This window comes from Puma concolor, chromosome A2 (genome assembly GCF_028749965.1).
Source record: "Puma concolor isolate L17-30 chromosome A2, mPumCon1.1.hap2, whole genome shotgun sequence".
In the NCBI taxonomy this organism is placed as follows: domain Eukaryota; kingdom Metazoa; phylum Chordata; class Mammalia; order Carnivora; family Felidae; genus Puma; species Puma concolor.
The window spans coordinates 154,458,124-154,478,054 of NC_141668.1; the positions used below are offsets into that span (position 1 = coordinate 154,458,124).

Consider the following 19,931-nt stretch of genomic DNA (forward strand, 5'->3'; position numbering starts at 1 on the left):
AAAAAAAAAAAAAAAAAGAGTCTCTTATGTTTTGTCCCCCTCCCTGTTTGCTTCCCTTCCCTTATGTTCATCTGTTTAGTACCTTAAAGTCCTCATATGAGTGAAGTCATATATTTGTTTTTCTCTAATTTTGCTTAGCATAATACACTCTAGTTCTATCTACATTGTTGAAAATGGCAAGATTTCATTCTTTTTGATTGCTGAGTAATAATGCTCCATTGTGTGTATGTATGTATGTATGTATGTGTGTGTGCGTGTGTGTGTGTGTACGTGTGTACACACAAACCACATCTTTATCCATTCATCTGTTGATGGACGTTTGGGCTCTTTTCCATACTTTGGCTATTTTTGATAGCGCTGCTATAGGCATTGGGGTGCATGTGCCCCTTTGAAACAGCACACCTGTGTCCTTTAGTTAATTACCTAGTAGTTAGTAGTGCAATTACTGGGTCATAGAGTAGTTCTGTTTTTAACTTTTTGAGGAATCTCTATACTGTTTTCCAGAGTGGCTGCACCAGTTTATATTCCCACCAATAGTGCAAAAGAGATCCTCTTTCTCTGCATCCTCACCAACATTTGTTGTTGCCTGAGTTAATTTTAGCCATTCTGACAGGTGTGGGGTGCCATCTCATTGTGGTTTTGATTTGTATTTCCCTGATGATGAGTGATGTTGAGCATTTTTTCCTGTATTGGTTGGCCATCTGGATGTCTTCTTTGGAGAAGTGTCTGTTCATGTCTTTTGCCCATTTCTTCACTGGGTAAGAAATGTTTTTTGGGTGTTGAGTTTGATAAGTTCCTTATGGATTTTTGGATACTAACCCTTTATCTGATGTGTCATTTGCAAATATCTTCTCCCATTCTGTTGGTTTCCTTTTACTTTTGCTGATTGTTTCCTTTGCTGTACAGAAGCTTTTTATCTTGATGAGGTCCCAGTAGTTCATTTTTGCTTTTATTTCCCTTTCGTCTGGAGACATGTTGAGTAAGAAGTTGATGCAGCTGAGGTCAAAGAGGTTTTTAAAATGTCTGCTTTCTCCTCGAGGATTTTGATGGCTTCCTGTCTTACATTTAGGTCTTTCATCGATTTTGTGTATTTTTGTGTATAGTGTAAGAAAGTGGGTCCAGATTCATTTTTCTACATATTGCTGTCCAGTTTTCCCAGCATCATTTGCTGAAGAGACTGTCTTTATTCCATTGGATATTCTTTCCTGGTTTGTCAAAAATTAGTTGGCCATACATTTGTGGGTCCATTTCTGGGCTCTCTGTTCTGGTCCATTGTCTATCCATTCTTTAAATGTCTATCGATTATTTTTTAAAAAGGTATAGTATTATTATTAGTAGTAGTATTACTATTTTATTAGGTAAACTGTATGCCTAATGTGGGGCTTACTTACGACTTTGAGATCAAGAGTTGCACACTCTACCAAGTGAGCCAGTCAGGCGTCCCTACTCTTAAATTCTTTAATGTGCTCTGGGGCGCCGGGGTAGCTCATTCAGTTAAGTGTCCAACTCTTTGATTTTGGCTCAGGTCATGATCTCGTGGTTGGTGGATTCCAGCCCTGCATCAGGCTCCATGCTGGCTGTGCAGAACCTGCTTGGGATTCTTTTTCTCTCCCTCTCTCTCTGCCCCTCTATGCGCCTCTCTCTCTCTCTCTCTCTCTCTCTCTCTCTCTCAAAGTAAATAAACTTAAAAATTTTTTTTAAAGTATTATAAAATTCTTTAATGTGCTCAATTAAAACAGGACTTTGTGTCTGTTTAAGTCTTCCTTTTTTTCCTTATCTCTGGTTCCCCATCAGTGGTGTTTGGATATATTCTTTCATAATTTTTCTGATTATTTGTGTGCACGTGTGTGTTATAATGCTATTATGCCATATTTGCTTTTCTTTTTTTCTTTTAAGTAGGCTTCATGCCCATGATGATGCCCAATGTGGGGCTTGAACTCATGACCTCGAGTTCAAGACCTAAGCTGAGATCAAGAGTCGGATACTTAACTGACTGAGCCACCCAGGCAACCCTGGTTTAATTTTTTTCTTAATATGGTCTGGCATTTTCCCATATCAGTACATGAAGAGTTACCTCATTTCTTTTAAAATTGCATATTATTTCATAATTTAGTGAATCTGTCAGTGGGCATTTGTAACTTTTTAAACAATGCCATAGTCAACATCTCATTAACATTCATATTTGTGCACTTTTATGTCTTTCTCTGAACTATGTACCTAAAATGGATTGTTGAGTTAAACAAGTATATCAAAATTTGATAGACTGCCAAGTTGTCTCATAAAAGGTTGTTCCGATTTATATTCGTTGAGTGGTGTATGAGATTACCTGTTTTCTTACACTGTGCCAACACTGGCTATTAAATTGTAAAAAGATTTTATCACTCTCATGACCAGAAGATGGTATTTTTTATAATTTGCATTTTCCTATAATCTGCATTTTATTTTATTTTTTACAATCTGTATTTTAAAATGAGGCAGATTTTTTAAAATATGTGTTCTTTCTTGAGCTAAGAAGAATAAATTTTATAAATGTACTTTGTGAGGGTAAAAGGAAATTTATGCTAAACATGTTCTATCCCATATTTGGCATAAATGTGGGATAGAACATAGTTGGTATCTCTCCGGATAAGTAAAACAGTATGTAAAGCCCTAGTATGGTACCTAATGCATGGTGGATATTCAATAAAAGTCTGTTCTCTTTCATTCCTTTATTTTCTTTTTCCTCCAGTTAATTGATAATCTCTTTTTGGCCTGCCTTGTTCTTTAGGTTTTCTGTAGTTGTTCCTCTGTTATTTGAGATAACAGAATGAAAGATATTTTCAGTGAGTTTATGTGAAAGATTTCTGCCTTGGATCTGTGGGAGTCAGAAGGTTGGGCAGTACAGTTTCTTGTCTTTCAAAGTAAAATCTTGCATTTTATATTTTTGTAGCATACATTCCAGATTTTTACTTGTTTTATGAAAAATATCTCTAGGGGCACCTGGGTGGCTCAGTCAGTTGGGCGTCCGGCTTTGGCTCAGGTCACCATCCTGTGGTTCATGAGTTCGAGCCCCGTGTCGGGTTCTGTGCTGACAGCTTGGAGCCTGGAGCCTGCTTCAGGTTCTGTCTGTCTGTCTGTCTCTCTCTCTCTCCCCAAAATAAATAAAGATTAAAAAAAAAAAAAAAAAAAAAGACAAATATCTCTGTTAAGTTCTTGAGAGGGACTCATGGGAAGCTCTTGGGTTGGCAAGCTGACCGCAGAGCTAGATGGGTTGCTGAAGTGTTAGATGTGGTCAAAGCCTTTAAGAAAAGGTTGTACATCCTTATATTCGTCTATGTAGTAACGCAATTTCATCCATGATATAGTAGAGCAAAGAAACTAGAATAACCAAAACAATTTTGGAAAAGACCCACTATGGAGGACTCACATGACCTTTTTGAAATACTGTATAGATTCAGTAATCAAGACAGTGTAGTATTGGAAAAATGGATAGACTTATAGGCCGGTGGAATAGAAGAGAGTCCAGAAATAGATCCACACATAGTATATGTGATTTTACTACAAAAATGCAATGGCAGTTCAGGGAATAAGGATAGTCTGTTCAACAAATTATACAGGAATAATTAGATGTCCATAGGCAAAAAATACAGATCTAGACCTGTAGCTACACTATATACAAAATTTATCATGTATCATTGGCCTTAATATGGAGCCTAAATTTGAAAACTAGAAGAGTTCTAGAGGAAAACGTAGGAGAAAATCCTGTGGCCTTGAGTTAGATAAAGATTTCTTAGATACCTCACTGAAAATATAAGAAAGCATGAGGGAAAAATGAAAAATTCGAGTTCATCAAAATTTAAAGCAAAAGACACAGTTAAGACAATGAAAATACGGGTAAGACACAGTTTGCAAAGCAAAAGACACAGTTAAGAGAATGAAAATTCAAGTTATAGACTGGGATAAAATATTTGCAGAATTCATCTGATAAAGGGTTGGTACTTAGAATGTATAAGGAATCCTCAAAACTAAATAATAACAAAATAACCCAAAGAAAAGTGGTCAAAAAATTTGACCATTCAATTCACTAAAGAAAGGGATGGCAAATAAACATGAAAAGATGCTCAATGTCTTTAGTTATTAGGGAATGTGACACAACTATACTCTATCAGAATAAGTAAGATTAAAATGCCCTGGACTCTTTGTGAGGGAGTTCCAAATGGCCCTGTGCCCTTGGAGCATTGGATTTGAATCACAGATACAAAATCTGTGGTGCTTAATAGTGGTTCTAATTGAATACAATGGTAATCTTTGACAATTTACAGAACAGAAAGGATTTCAGTTTGCTTATTAGGAAAGGCTCTTCTATAGTGTAGAGTCTGGGTCCCGTAAAAATGAATGACTCCGTTGTGTTCTATATTTCTGGGTTTTCTTTTATTGGATCTTTAAATTTTGGACATATATTTATCTGCTTTAAGCTCATGCTATGAAGAGTGACAAAATTCTACCTAGTTAGGTAGTGTGGAGTGTGTTTTTCATACTGCTGTCTGTCACAGCGGCTAATTATTCTTTGTGGTTGTTGCAGGTACGCCATCCTCTAAAGCAACAGGGCTAGCCAACGGTGATCATGGAATGGAAGGGAATGATACTGCGGGTAAGTGGTTCCCCGGATTCCCCAAATGTGGAGGTGAAACAGTCACAGTAAACACCTTGATGAGCTTCTTTGAGGAAGACTGTTAGGGAGGCATGTGAATTATCTCTAAGGGTTTTGTTGTTCTTGTTGGATGTATTCAAATCCAGGGCATCTGCCACATAACATCTCTAACAACAGAAGAAAGAGTGGTATTGAATATTTGTTGTAGTTGTGCCACACAAGAGCTGGATCAATCTTAAAACTACGATTATAGATGCAAACTAATCATCATCAAAATATGTTATATTGGAGGCCTTTGGCCACTACAGCTCTTTACACAGGCTTTCCCCCACTGCACTTAGCTTGCTTGCCATGGCTTAATGTTAGGAAATCTGTGAGCCACAAATTAAAAGTTCTTTCCTTTCTATTTTGCCCTCGGTCTTTTTCTCCCCGCCCCCCCCCCCCCAACTGTTACTTTTGAAATCTGTCTCTAACTTTAGCTCCAGCCTATTAATTACTAAGGCTTTGATATTCTGTCAGCTGGCACTCAGTTCCTATGGGTTTCCACCTCATAACTAGCACCAGCTGTCTGACCCCAGAGCAGAATTCTCGAAGAAGTAGCAGGATCCATAGGGATGTACTGTGCAAACCTTCTCTTAGGTAGCCATTATGAGAGTCATGTTGTATTTTTATAAATAATTGCACTTTGCAGTTGTAATCAGGCTGACACTGTTGACCCAAATGAATAGACTTCTAATGGTCAAGCAAACTGTTCTTTGCAACGGAGCGTGCCCTTAACTGGGGCATAACATTCGATTCACATTGCTGCATTGGAGGTAAGCACTAGACACATACTGTGTCTGTGTTTCCCTTGTACGCATACCTCAGCCTTGAGAAGACTTTTCTTGAGCCGCCATACGATTTCTGTTTGTAAGGCTTCCAGAAAGCCTCCTCTTAGCAACAGCAATTATTCCAGGATTTATTTTTTATTCTGTGACCTTTCAAAATGTCCTATCTTTGTACCTCAGATTTATTGATGGCTGGTTTCCATTTGTTGTGAATGTTAGTTTTACCCACTGACATTAACATCCTTATTAGCAGCTCATTAACTTAGAAACTCTTTACTTTAAAAGCTAAAAACAACCAGAAGTGACACCTTATCTTCCAGTTTTGTGAACAGAAATTTTTGTATTTATTTGATAACCTTTGTTGTATTATTGACTGTTTCTGTGCCTGCTTTGAAAGCAGAGTCATCTTTGTAGTATAGTTTTAAGGAAACATTTATGGAAATATACCTGTGATTAAAGGAGAAGCTTGAACATGAACTTTTAAAAAAATGTGTAAGTTCAGCTTTCTTTAACAAAGAGGCAGTGCCAGGGGAAGAAAAGGCTTGGAGGGGATTGATTTGATTAGCCAGTTGAAGGAGTGGATGCCATTTTCATCCAGAGAGGAAACAATTATCCAAACTAGAGTAGATTTCTTCCCCAGCAAGATGTCAAGTATGACCAGAAGAGACCCAAACTTTGGGTAGCAATTGTTTCCGATTGCCAACTCTTACTAGCACGGAAAAAATTGAACAGGAAAAACATGCAGCCTGGCCCTTACTGTTTCAAGACTTTTAGTTACCTGGTGGCAGAAAAGAACCCAGGGATTTATGAATTGCCCACTGACATGATGGCAGCCGGTAGAGTATGGTTTGCATACCTGGGAAGATGTGTGTGTTCTGAATTTGACCTTTTGAAAATATGCATGTTTCACTGGGGGGTGGGAATGAGTAGGGAGGGGACAAAGAGTGCATGTTTTTGGAGCATGATGTGACCTCATTCTGATTTGGCCATTACTAACTAGAGCACATAGCTCAGTGCCATTTTGAAAAACTCCCATTTCTGTTTTATTCAGGATGTTGTCTCTAGTCCTAAGAGCAGACCAGCTCCGCTGATAGCATATAAAGGGTGTATGAGCATCTTGCTATGTTGAACTTGCTGTTTACTAATGACCTGTGCTTTTCTGCCCTTTCCTTCCCCTTCCTACTTCTTCCTCCCTTTCTATTTTTCTCCTCCTAGAAGCCTAGCGTGTCTCTCCACACTGGGGCTGCTGCAACACCAGACCAGTGATCTTTCCTAAGCACCGTTACACTTCTAAAACCTGCAGCATTTTGCAGAGCTTTGCTTTTCCTTCCTGGACACGATGTAGAAGAAGCAGAGGGTAGTTCTTCGGGGCCTTTTCTGCTGCTGCCTGAGCAAACCACCTGCTTCCTCTTGTGCTCTGCAGGGCTTGATGGAACCTCCTTTCCCTTTGTGAGCACAGAGTACAAGATGAATCCTTGGGCATCTAATGTCTTTTATTTCTTGTTCTTTTTGAAAACTCATTTTATCATTTCATTCAAATCTCACATTTTTCTTTTTTTTTTTTAACATTTTGAGTTGGCCTTTTCCATGTGTTTTTTTCAGCTCTTCAGAATGAATCAGGATATTGTAACACCAAATGAGAACGTGTGCTTTCATAAAGGGATTGAGTCCACCAGTACTGCAGTGACCCTCCCTTTTCCTCTCCCTCCCCTCTCCCTCTGTGAGCTTGCTTTTAGGGAAGGGCAGTCTTTCAGGCTTACCTCTAATTCTCTCCACCTTACTAAAATCTGAATAACGATAGCTATTTTAATTTAGAGTAGCTCTGACTAAACTTTGAAAAGTACTTCCTCAAATTAAATCCTCTTTTGTTATTTGTAAGTTGGGCTGAAATTGTTTTTATTATGAAATGACGGTTTATTTGTCTAGAGGCTTAGATTCTCTTGAAAATCTGACAACCTTTTATTGTGTATGAAATTTTATAACCAAAGTTACTTTCGTAACATGATCATGAACTATCAAAATAAGAATTGAGAAGTTTAAGAAAGTGGAATCCTGTATAGACTACTGGGATGTTGATACAGAAACAACTTTTTCTGTAAAAACATGAGAATGAAAGTATATCGCAATTCACTGAACAACTACAACCAACTTATCAGGTTTCTAATGACATGGTTTTCAGATTGGATGCAAACTCTGTTCAGGTAGTGTCTTGAATCCCTTTGGTCTCTGGAGAAGCCTTTTTGCAGCATTCCAGGGGGACTGGTGGATCACGTGGGAAGACCTTTACAAGTTAGCGTTTATACTCAGTGCGTTCTGAGGATTGTCCCAATGAGACTTTTTTTTTTCCTTTTTAAGTTTATTTTACTTATTTTGAGAGAGAGGGAGAGGGAGAGAATCCCAAACAAGCTCTGCACTGCCAGCACAGAGCCCAATGGGACTTTCTTAAACTTGTTCCTTGTTTTCCCACACTAATAGCTAAAAAATCTAGAAGAACTATTTGAGAAAAGTACTGTGGAGCTTTTCAGATAATAACCTTTGATTGGATTTTTAGCAGAGATATTTTTAGAGAATATAATACCTGGGCCATGGTTTGAAATCGTAGAGGAGTTCTGGCTTAAGAACCAGATTGTGAAACACTCCAGGTTTCTGTCCTCTAATTGATTATGCAGGTTGTCACAGTCAACCAAATTATTGATTGTTTTGGATTAAGATAAATAATTGGCACTAGATTCTAGGTAGGTTTTGAGATGTACGTTATTTTAGATCCTCTGACACAAAACTACTTTTGAGATGGAAAAACCAGAATATTATGAAAGTTTAAACCGAGTCCCTGCAATGACTTCTGGAATTCAGGAAGCATTCCCTCTTCTGCTCACAAGCAGGAGCTTGCTCCTCTGCCAGGAATTCCTTCTGTGAGTTCTTGGAGAAAAGACACTTAGAGGAAGTACATTTGAGGGAAGTTGCTTATGCTTACCTCTGAAGCAGTTGATAAAATATAAAACTCTTAACTGTAGGAGAGCACCCATCAGATAAAACCTAGCACTTGCCCTTTGGTGTGCATTTAGTTTTCAGTATGTGTTTTGGTTTTCTGTGTTTGTTTTGGTTTTGTTTTTTTGGCTAGGAACTTTGCAAAACTGGCAGTGCTAACTTTTAAGGATCAACTTTGACCTTTTTCTAACTGTTCTAACCAGTCTCTACAGCTTGTGCAAGTGACAGGTGGCTGGAGAAGCCCAGGGCCACCCTACTGTGGCAGTGGTTGAAGGGATACACTCACACTCCATTGCTGACACTGATTTATTCCATTTTGGTTTCCATTTTGCTTTGTTTTTGTTTGACTCTTTTTCCCCAAATATGTTTTTTTATTTATGGAATTGAAAATTTCCACTAATGACAGCTAAAATTCCATGTACATTGTTAGCTCTGTTTCTCTTGGATGTTTCATGTTGCTTCAGTATAGCTTTGTACAAAGTAGCCAGTTCTGTAAGGATATGCTGTGTTGTCATCATGGGCGTACCTGAGTGTGAGGTTACCAGACTGGTCAGGTTGTTCTGTTGAAATATGTTTCTTATTTGTAATCTTTCTCTCTCTCTCTCTCTCTCTTTTTTCTTCTTTCGCCCAATGTTGAAGATGTAGAACTTTGTTTATAAATAACATTTTATATAACCTCATTCATGCACCTGAGTTTATACTTTTTGTGACTTTAGACTATAACAGTTTGTATTTGGGGACATTTTAATGTGATCATTGTGCTAATAAATAAATTACACTAATAAACATCTTACATTAACACCTTACAGACTGGATTTGGTTGGAGTCTTAATTACTGAAGTATGATGTGACTAAGACATGAGTTTGGCAAATAAAGACTTGAGGAGTGAATTCTCAGTCTAAGCTTCTGATCCCACCCATAATAATTTCATAGTTGTATGGGCATTTTACTCTTTGCCAGACATTTTCATTTTCACTTACGTATCTTTGATTCTCAGAATAACTCCTTTTCATCCAGAATCTGTATTAGGTAAGCCCAAATGACTGATATTTTATGGTATCTGGTGAGAAAAACAGTTGGCAGAGTGGCAACATGCAGTTAATCCAAAAGAGTTTCATGGCATATCAATTATTGTTCAATACCTTCTAAGACTACATGTGTGTGCTTAGTTTAGTCCAGTTAAAATTCAGGTTCACAGTCTTCCTAAAATGCCTTCTGAATTATCATTTGAAACTGTTACATTCAATGACATTTTAATTTTGTAACTTTATTATTTGATGATCTCTAGTATGCTGCTTCTGGGAAGAAGTCAACAGAATGCCCAATTCCCTACCCATTTCTGGGTTACTGTTTCTTTACAGTAGGTAGATTTGCAAATGCAATATGTTGACTGAACTAAGGCATTGAAAAGATTCTATGCCAAAGGTAATTTGCATGGTATAAAGAACATTTTTCAGCTTGGCACATTGTTTACTAAGAAAGTTCAATTTAATGTCCTTAGGTTTCTGTGTGTGTGTGTGTGTGTGTGTGTGTGTGTGTGTGTGAGAGAGAGAGAGAGAGAGAGAGAGAGAGAGAGCGCGCACCTACATGAGCAAGTGGGGAGGGGGTCAGAGGATCTGAAGTGGGCTTTATGCTGACAGCAGGTCGCCTGATACAGAATTCGAAGTCACGAACTGTGAGATCATGACCTGAGCCAAAGTCGTATGCTTAACTAATTGCCCCCCAACCCCGGTTTTTTAAGATTTTATTTTTAAGTGATCTCTACACTTAGCATAGGGTTTGAACTCACAACCCCAAGATCAGGAGCTCCACCGACTGAGCCAGCCAGGCTCCTGCTTAGATTTTCTTTTATTAAGAGGGCTTAACAATCTATTCTTATGTTTAAAGCACAAGAATTTAAACACTATAGGGGCGCCTGGGTGGCGCAGTCGGTTAAGCGTCCGACTTCAACCAGGTCACGATCTCACGGTCCGTGAGTTCGAGCCCCACGTCAGGCTCTGGGCTGATGGCTCAGAGCCTGGAGCCTGTTTCCGATTCTGTGTCTCCCTCTCTCTCTGCCCCTCGCCCGTTCATGCTCTGTCTCTCTCTGTCCCAAAAATAAATAAACGTTAAAAAAAAAAAAAAGAATTTAAACACTATAAATAATAATTCATAGTCCTGACTAACTTCTTATAAGTATGCTAGGATTAAAGGTTTTGGTGATCAGGACAATTCTTAGATCTTACTAGTGTATTCATTTTGATGAAAGTGAGATGAAATCTGGCTACTGTTGGATTCTTCCCCCTTGTAGACCTGATAATACATTGGAGCTGGAAGCCTAGAGAGGGTTCTGGACAAAGACATAGAACTGGTGGGGCAGGCACAGAATGTCAGCTTCATTTCTAAGTCACATGTAAGAGTGGATTATCCTCAATTTTATATTGATGCTGTTTCTGTTACAGTGAAAGCTTAACAAGACTTCATCACAAATTATTTGTGGAATAAATGTCTGTGCTACCATGGAGGCTAAGCTAGATGCAGTACACTAAGTCCTCCACAAATGGCAGTGTTACTGGTGGTTTCCATTATGAACAGGCTAGGTGGCTTTTTATTGTGAGAACTGTTCTGAATGTGATGTGATATCCGGTCATATCAACAGGGGAAGATGAAACTGCTTTGTTGGAATGTCATGGCACAAATGATGTCCTAGGGGTTTCATCACTGTCTCCTGTAGCATCAGATAGAATGCAAGGAATTTAGCATTAGAAAAATTCTCAGGAACCATAAAGGTGAAATCTTAGCAGAAAAATAAATCTGTAATGTTAGAATTTCTGAGCAGCTATTGTAACCAACCTCTAAGTTGGCATTATAACTTATAAATGAAGCCCAAACATAAAGCTGCACAATGTGTTCCTAGATTTAGACATGGCAAGACCTCTTTTTCTCTGCCTCATCCCCAAATCCTGGAAACAAAAGTTTAATTACTTTCTTTCATTTTCCAGATACAAATTGCATGTTGGAGACACATCAGTAAAATACAAACACCTAATGTTTCTTCAAGTTTTTTTGCTTCATGGTTTTCTGATAAAGATGTAGAACTTCTCAGAAAACTCCACATATACCCATTAATACAACATGTTACATTCACTTTTAGGGTATTGAGGACTCCCTTGAAACCAGCTCATGCACTGAGCATGTCATTGTACAGTGAGCCATTCGATTTCAGTTTCTTTTGCAACTTGGTATTGAATAAGACCAAATAGCTTCTTCCTGAGGTTTTCGTGAATCCATTATTCTGATATGCTTTTTATAAAAAAAAAAATTGTTTTTAAGAAAATTTTACAAACCTTTGTGTCAAGGGCTGACTTTCAGTAGATCGCAGCGAGGGAGCTGCTCTGCTACGTATACAACCCCGACCCAGAAGTAGGTCGTCTACTCTGACATACTTAAAAAAAAAAATTTTTTTTTTACATTTATTTATTTTTGAGAGACAGACAGAGAGAGAGCACAAGCGGGGGGTGGGCAGAGAGGGAAGGAGACACAGAATGCAAAGCAGGATCCAGGCTCTGAGCTGTCAGCACAGAGCCTGACGCGAGGCTCGAACCCACAAACCATGAGATCATGACCTGAACCGAGGTCGGAAGCTCAACTGTCTGAGCCACCCAGGTGCCCCTCTGATATACTTTTTAAACCATAACTCTGTTTATATAATTTGCTTCTTTTTGTGGAATGAAACTCTACCTTATGACAACAGGCATATGTAGATATAGAATATTTTTCTTTTATTTGTAATTTCATAAGTAATATACGAGTACATTCTCCTTTCTTATAAAATGAAAGCATTATCGATACAGCCATACTGTATCAGAGACCAGAGGATTTTTGCTCAAAGAACTAATATTCACACACAGCTTCTGTAAATTGATCTTGTATTTTTACCTGAATGTGGACTTGAACAGATTTTTCTGATACATCTCATGAATGATAAGGATAACTGTCCTCTGTATAGCATATTGGAGTTTATTAACTCTTTCGAATGTATAACAGTATATCCATTTTTCATTTGAAGAAATTGAAGTTAGGTTAATGATAGAACTCAAACTCAAATGTAGGCTGATGAGCCCTATGCTCTTTCTAACACAGCCTGTCATATCACAGTGGGTCTTCTAAGTGCTAACGAAGTTCACAAAGGTAGTTGGAAGGAACGGACCTTTAAAGGCCTGTTTTTTTTTTTTTTAAGTTTGTGTGTGTATGTATGTATGTATGTATGTATGTATGTATTTATTTAGAGATGGTGAGGGAGGGAGGGACAGAGAGAGAGGAAGAGAGAAAGAGAAAGAGAAACAGAAATCCCAAGCAGGATCCTTACTGTCAGTGCAGAGCCCGATGTGGGCTCAAACCCACGAATTGTGAGATCATGACCTGAGCCGAAATCAAGAGCCAGGAACTTAACCGACTGAGCCACCCAGACGCCTCTAAAGGCTTGTTTTAAAGGCCTTTTTTAGTCTCTACTTTCTGGGAGAAAATCCAGGCTGAGGCAAGGGCTTTGTGTGTAGGTAGTTTATTTTGAGAAGTGATCCCATGGAAAAAAAGAGGAGACCAGGAAAAGTGAAATTGGAAATTGGAAAGTGAAATTGTCCTGGAAAGAGGACAAGCCGATATGAAGAAGTATCACTAACTTAGTCACTTCTGTGGACAAAGGTGCCTTAATCCTGTGCCATCTCTCAGTTAACTGTTGTACTTCTGGGTTTGCACTTGTGCAGGGCCAGACTGCAGATGACTCGTCTCTGGCATCAAGATGATGTGAGGCAGAAAACTCTGGTTTGGTTGAAATAAAGTGCAGTCAAATCACACCTACATGCACCTGGATGCTGCAGTTATAGGTAGAGTGAAAGATGGACTTTTAAGGAGGATTGGGTACAAGAGGTGTCCAGTTAACCCAATAGATTAATTCAACAAAAGGTTTATCTGCTTATGCCTTATTATAAGGAATAAGGTCCTTGAACTCTATAGAAGGAAATTTGAAGGAATTTCATCTATGGAACTAATTTCCCAAGCCTAATTGTTAGAAACTATATAACTAATTATATGTTACAAAAATTATTTCAGGAATTTCCAATCTTAGTGTTTTCTTCTTGAATCAGTTTCAGTAGTAACTGCCTTTTAAGGAATTTGTCCATTTCATCTGTAGTTTGTTGTTGTGCCATTGTTTCTAATTTTTGCTTATAAACCCTTTTATTTCTGCAAGATTGGTATTGATATCTCCTCTTTCATTTCCGAGTTTAGTAATTTGAGTCATATCTCTTTTACTGATCAGTCCAGTTACAAAAGTGTCAAATTTTGTTGATCTTTTCAAAGTATCAACTTTTGGTTTTGTTGTGTTTTCTGTGTACTTTCTTCTTTGTTTCATTTATTTCCAGTCTCGTTTGTATTATTTCCTTTCCTCTACTTGCTTTGCATTTAGTTTGCTTTTCTTATAGCTTCTTAAGGTGTAAAGTTATGTTACTGACTTGTGATTTTTTTTTTACCCCCCTTTAATGTAAGTACTTATAGCTATAAATTTCCCTCTGAGCACTGCTTTAGCTGCATCTCCTAAGTTTTGGTGTGTTATGTTTTCATTTTCATTGGTCTTATTTTCTAATTTCCTTTATGACTTCTTTGACCTATTGGTAATTTAAGAGTATGTTGTTAATTTCCACATGTCTATGAATTTCCCAAACTGCTTTCTGTTGTCATTTCCTAATTTCATTCCATTGTAGTTGGAGAACATATTTTGTATTATTTCAGTGCTTTTAAATATATTCAGGCTTGTTTTATGGCCTAACATATGGTGTGTCCTAGAAAATGTTCCATGTGTACTTGAGAAGAATGTATATTCTGCTGTTGTTGCATGGAGTGTTCTAAAAAATGTCTGTTAGATCTAGTTGGTTTATAGTGTTGTTCAGGTCCTCTATTCCTATTCTGTCTAGTTCCATTAATTATTGAAAGTGGGGTATAGTTCAATGGTTGAACTATCTTCTCAGTTTGGTTAGTTTTGATTCATATATCATCTATTCATATATATTCATATATGTAAAATATATATTCACATATTTTAGGACTCTTATCCTAATGTTTTAAAGGAGAAGTTTGATAATATAATTAACTCATATGATTTTTACATTGCTCACAGATTAATTCCTTTGAAAAATTCTAGAGTGTGGATAAAAGGATGTATACAGATGATTACTACAACCATGAGCCTCTAGGAGCTTCTAAAGCAGCAGTGAAATGTCAGTCACTGGTAGGAAGATTTAAAGTGCTTTTTCAAAAGATGACTTTTTTTTCTTTCAAAATCCAACCACTTTTTTTTTTTTTGGTAGAAATAGAAAAATCTAACCTAAAATTCATGTGGAATCTCAAAGGACCCTAAATAGCCAAAACAATCTTGAAAAAGATAAAGTTGGACGTTTCATACTTCTTGATTTCAGAACTTAATTGCAGTGTTACAGTAATCTAGGTCCTAGCCTAGACCAAAATAGACATATAGACCAAGGAATACAATGAAGAGCCCAGAAATAAATCCTTGGAAATATGGTCAAATGATTTTAAACAAGAATGCTAAGATCATTCAATGGGAAAAGATAGTCTTTTCAACAAATGGCATTAGGACAACTGGATACCTACACGCAAAAGAGTGACATTGGACTCTTACTTTATACCAAATGCAAAAATTAACTTAAAATGCATGAAAGACCTAAATATAAGAGCTGAAACTATAAAACTCTTAGAAGAAAACATGGGGCAGAAACTTGATGACATTGGATTTGACAATGATTTCTTGGATGTGACACCAAAACATACCACAAAAGTAAAAATAGATAAGTTAGACCCCATAAAAATTAAAAACTATTGTGCATCAGAGGATTCTATCAGTAGAAGGCAGCCCATAGAATGGGAGAATGTATTCGCAAAACATATCTGAACAAGAGATTAATATCCAGAATATATAAAACACTCCTACAGCTCAACAACATAAAAACAAGATTAAAATGCATAAGGGATGTGAATAGACAGTTCCCCAAAGAAAATCTACAAATAGCAATAAGCACATGAAGAGATGCTCAACATCACTAATCATTAGGAAAATGCAAATGAAAACCACAGTGAGATACCACTTCACACCCATTAGGATGGCTATTATCCAAAAAATCCAAACAAACAGAAAATAAGAAGTGTTGGTAAGGATGTGGAAAAATGAACTCTTGTGCACGATTGGTAGGAATGTAAAATGGTGCGACCACAATGGGAAGTGGATTGGTAGTTTTATAAAAAATTAGAAATAGAATTACTGAATGATCTAGCAATCCCACTTCTGAGTCTATGCCCAAAAGGATTGAAAGCAGAGACTCAACATAGTAACATTATTCACAATAGCAAAAAGGTAGAAGCAACCTGTATGCTCACTGATGGATAGATGGATAGTTGGATGGATGAATAAAATGCATTATATACATACAATGGAGTGATATTCAGCCTTAAAAAAGGAAGAAAAGTCTGATACATGTTCCAGCACGGATGCACCTTAAAGACATTGTACTAAGTGAAATAAGCCAGTTAAAAAAAAAAACAAATACTGATTCCACTTATATGATTACTCTTACATGAGGTTCCGTATATAAATAGTCAAATTCATAGAGGCAGAATTGGGTAGAGTTTCAGTTTTGCAAGATGAAAAAAGCTCTGAAGATGGATGGTGGTGATGTTTGCATAACATTATGAATGTACTTAATGCTACTGAACTGTATACTTAAAAATGGTAAAAAAGAAAAAATAAAAAGGTAAAGATAAATAAGCTAGCTCAGTGAAAAAGATGATTTTCAAATTAACCATCATGTACACTACAGACCTCTTTAGAATTACAGTAATGCTTTATTATTAGCTGTCTTGTGGCTTTTTTTTTTCATTTGTACAGTTGCAGAGAATAATACACAAATATGTAAACATTACTTAAATGTTAAAGAGTTACAAGGAACATTTGGTAAGAACAGATGTGTAATAATGGTTAAATACCATGAGGAGGTTGGATGAGAACTAGTGAAATTTGAAATTAGAGTTTAAAATCTCCATTTGGATATAAAGTTGCCACCTCATTTGAGATGTGGTAAACTGAACTGATCCCCACCCCCCCACCCCCCACCCCCGCCCAAATCAAAACAAAAACCTGCTTCTCCATTCATTAAATGGAAATATAATGTTCTCTTAGTTGCCTAAATGTTTGCAACTCTTTATCTTGTACCCCACATCTAATTTGGCAGAAAAATGGACCCGTGAGGTGCCTGGGTGACTCCGTAGGTTAAGTGTCTGACTCTTGATCTTGGCTGAGGTCATGATCTCACAGTTTCATGAGTTGAGTCCCGTGTCAGGTTCTGCGCCGACAGCACAGAGCCTGCTTGGGATTCTCTCTCTCCGTCTCTGCCCCTCCCCACTCATGCTCTGTCTCCCTCAAAATAAGTGAATAAACTTAAAAAAAATTTTTTTTAAAAAGAAAAGAAAAATCTACCTGGAACCTGACTACTTCTCACCACCTCCACTGCATTTTCCCTGATTGGAGCCACCCTCTCTCACCTTGACTACTGTAATAACCTCCCAAATTAGTCTTGCACCTTCCATTTGTTTGCTCCCTATAGTGTATTCTCTTGTTACTCTTTTGCTTAAAACCCTTCCAGTGGTTTCCCGTCTCAAGGTAAAAGCCAGAGTCCTTACCAGTCACCGCAAGGCTTTACGATACCCCGCCAACCCTCCCCTTTGCTAACTTTGCTTCATTGCTGTTCTTAGTACTGTAACTGAAGAAACCAGGTGGGCCTTTATCTTGAGCTCTGAGCCCTGGCTGTTTTCTCTTGATTGTTCTTCCCTCAGATATACTCATAGTTCTCTGTATACCTTTTCAGTGAGGCCTTCTCTATTCTAAAATTGTACCTCTTCCATTTTTTTCTCCCGACTTCTCTGCTTTCATTTTTTTCATGGTACCTGTCACTTATAATTTGTACAGTTTAATTATTTATCTTGTTTATTCTCTGACTTTCCCCACTAGAAGATAAATATTATGACAGGGATAGGGTTTCTGTTTTGGTCATTGATGGGGCCCAGCACCTAGAACATGTCTGGCACATGGTACGTGCTCAGCAGTTATTGGATGAATCATCTTGTTGAATGTGTAATTAAACAAACAGACAAACAAACAAAAAGCAACTCTGAAGGAAAGAAACGTGATTCTGAGAAAGTCTGTCCCAAATTGGCAATCGTATTTGTACTGAGATGGAAAGGAAGTAAAGTACGTGAAGGGGTGGAGGTTGGAAGGGTGCACTGATTGAGGCACTGATTAAAGCAGAGAGAAGAGCTAGCGTGCTCTCTCTCTCTCTCTCTCTCTCTCTCTCTCTCTGTCTGTCTGTCTTTAATGTTTATTTATTTTGAGAGAGAGAGAGCGGGGGGAGGGGCAGAGAGCGGGAGAGAGAGAACCCAAAGCAGTCTCTGTACTGCCAGCTTGAACCCACAAACCATGAGATAATGACCTGAGCCGAAATCAAGAGTCGGACGGTCCCCCCAGAAGAGTTCTCTTTCTGGCAGTGGAGGGGTATTTCTGCCATTGCATACTTCCTGCTCGTTCTAAAGGATATCGGGACTTTCCCCTATAGATACTTTGCTGTGTTTCTGCAGCATGTAAGAAATGAAGCAGGCATTTTTTTTTTAATGTATCCAGGATACAGATATATCCTCTTCTGTCTTTGGAGGCAAAGCCCAGGTATGTGTTACTGGTGTTACTGTCATATCCCTGAGCATGTGAAGTTTACAGTGACTTGCCATCTCCCTCTTTATCTAACACATTTTCATGTCTAAAACTTTGTCACTGAGGTTGAAAAGAATTTTTGTAGTTAATAATTAAGCCTTGTACTATGATCTTTCTTTGCTACTGAAAAAATTACAAACTCCTGTCTAGACATAATGACCGTTGTGTTCAATGAGCTATGGACCACCTTGCTATTTTATGTGTAAACAGAAAAAGATGATCTGACTTGAATTTTGTATATTGTTGATGTAACATAAGTAGTTTGGTCATCTCCCTTCTTTTCTCTAAACCAGCATTTTTCTCTGAGCATGTGGTTCTTTCTGTTGGTTACATGAGAAAAGAAAGTGAAGAGCAAGGCCAATATAATTGCAGTCTAGTTATCACTACATGTCTTTTTGGAAACAAGTTCGTCTTAGTGATTTGTGTAGATTCAAGAACGCTGTGGGAAGAGCAGGCATAGATCTTCCTCTGAGCTTGGCTCTCTTGGGCAAGTTATTTGCCCTCTTTGAGCTGAAGTTTCTTCCTCTATAAAAAGAGAACTAGTAATAGAAGAATTGTTTGGGTTAAAGAAGAGAAAACAATTTCAGTGCTTTGTAACATGGATGAAAGAGTTAATAAATGTAAGATGATATTAGGATGATGATTAATGTCCACATTGAAAGCCTTTACAGGTTCAACCCAGGAACTGTTTTTGCCAATAAATCACTGTTTGGCCATCAGCCCCTTTTCCTATTTAGATGATTATATAACAGTATTTTAATTGGATGTAACTAGAACATGTCTGCTGTCCATTGTGTCTTTGGAGATGCTCTATTTCTAGAGGACAAAATTGAAGGTGGCTCTTTAAAAGAATTCCAGGCAAACTGAAGACTTTTGTTTCATGTGAGAAAATTAACTTAGGACTTCGTCACTGCAAAAACCCGGCATGGCTGGTTCTCCAGTAGGTTTTAAGCAATTTAAAATGAGATGAGAGGGGTGCCTGGGTGGCGCAGTTGGTTAAGCGTCTGACTTCAGCCAGGTCACGATCTCGCGGTCCGTGAGTTCGAGCCCCGCGTCGGGCTCTGGGCTGATGGCTCAGAGCCTGGAGCCTGTTTCTGATTCTGTGTCTCCCTCTCTCTCTGCCCCTCCCCCGTTCATGCTCTGTCTCTCTCTGTCCCAAAAAAAAAATAAACGTTAAAAAAAAAAAATTAAAAAAAAAAATAAAATGAGATGAGAAGACATAAAGCTGTGCAAACTGTAAATCTAAGTATTGACATAGATCCCCTGCAGGTCTTCATTGAGGAGTTCTGCTTTCTGCTTAATAGCAGTTAGTATTTCTGGTCTTGGGTTTTTCTGTGTAAAATAGACAGGTGTTCTGTTGTTGAAGCAGCTGCTGCTGTTATTGGTACTGAGCAGCAAAGATACAGTATGTTCTTTTATGCATATGATAGCCTTTTAATTAGAAATTAACATGTGCCTTCTGATTTATTCTCTTTGGCTTAAATATCTTTCTTTTTCCCATTTAAGCTATCTCACAGTTCTTAACTCTTTCAGTATCCGTATCAGCTAGCGTCTGATCAGGAGACCGAAAAGACACAGTAATTTAAACAGGGAATTAAAGGGTATTTAAAGGGCAATTAGAAGGTATTTAAATTTAAACAGGAATTTAAAGCGTAAAGAAAACTCTAAGAATACAAGAAT

General features: G+C 37.8%; 1 protein-coding gene across 12 annotated transcripts in view; it reads left to right on the forward strand.

Annotated features, from left to right (window-relative positions):
- The window catches only part of MAP4 (microtubule associated protein 4), a 195,779-nt gene that overhangs the window by 83,289 nt on the left and 92,559 nt on the right, over window positions 1–19,931 (forward strand). For all 12 annotated transcript variants that reach the window (XM_086698337.1, XM_086698336.1, XM_086698331.1 and 9 more), the window contains one exon: window positions 4,562–4,630. In XM_086698337.1, coding sequence (XP_086554463.1) covers window positions 4,562–4,630 — 69 coding nt within the window. The remainder of the gene's footprint in view (window positions 1–4,561; window positions 4,631–19,931) is intronic.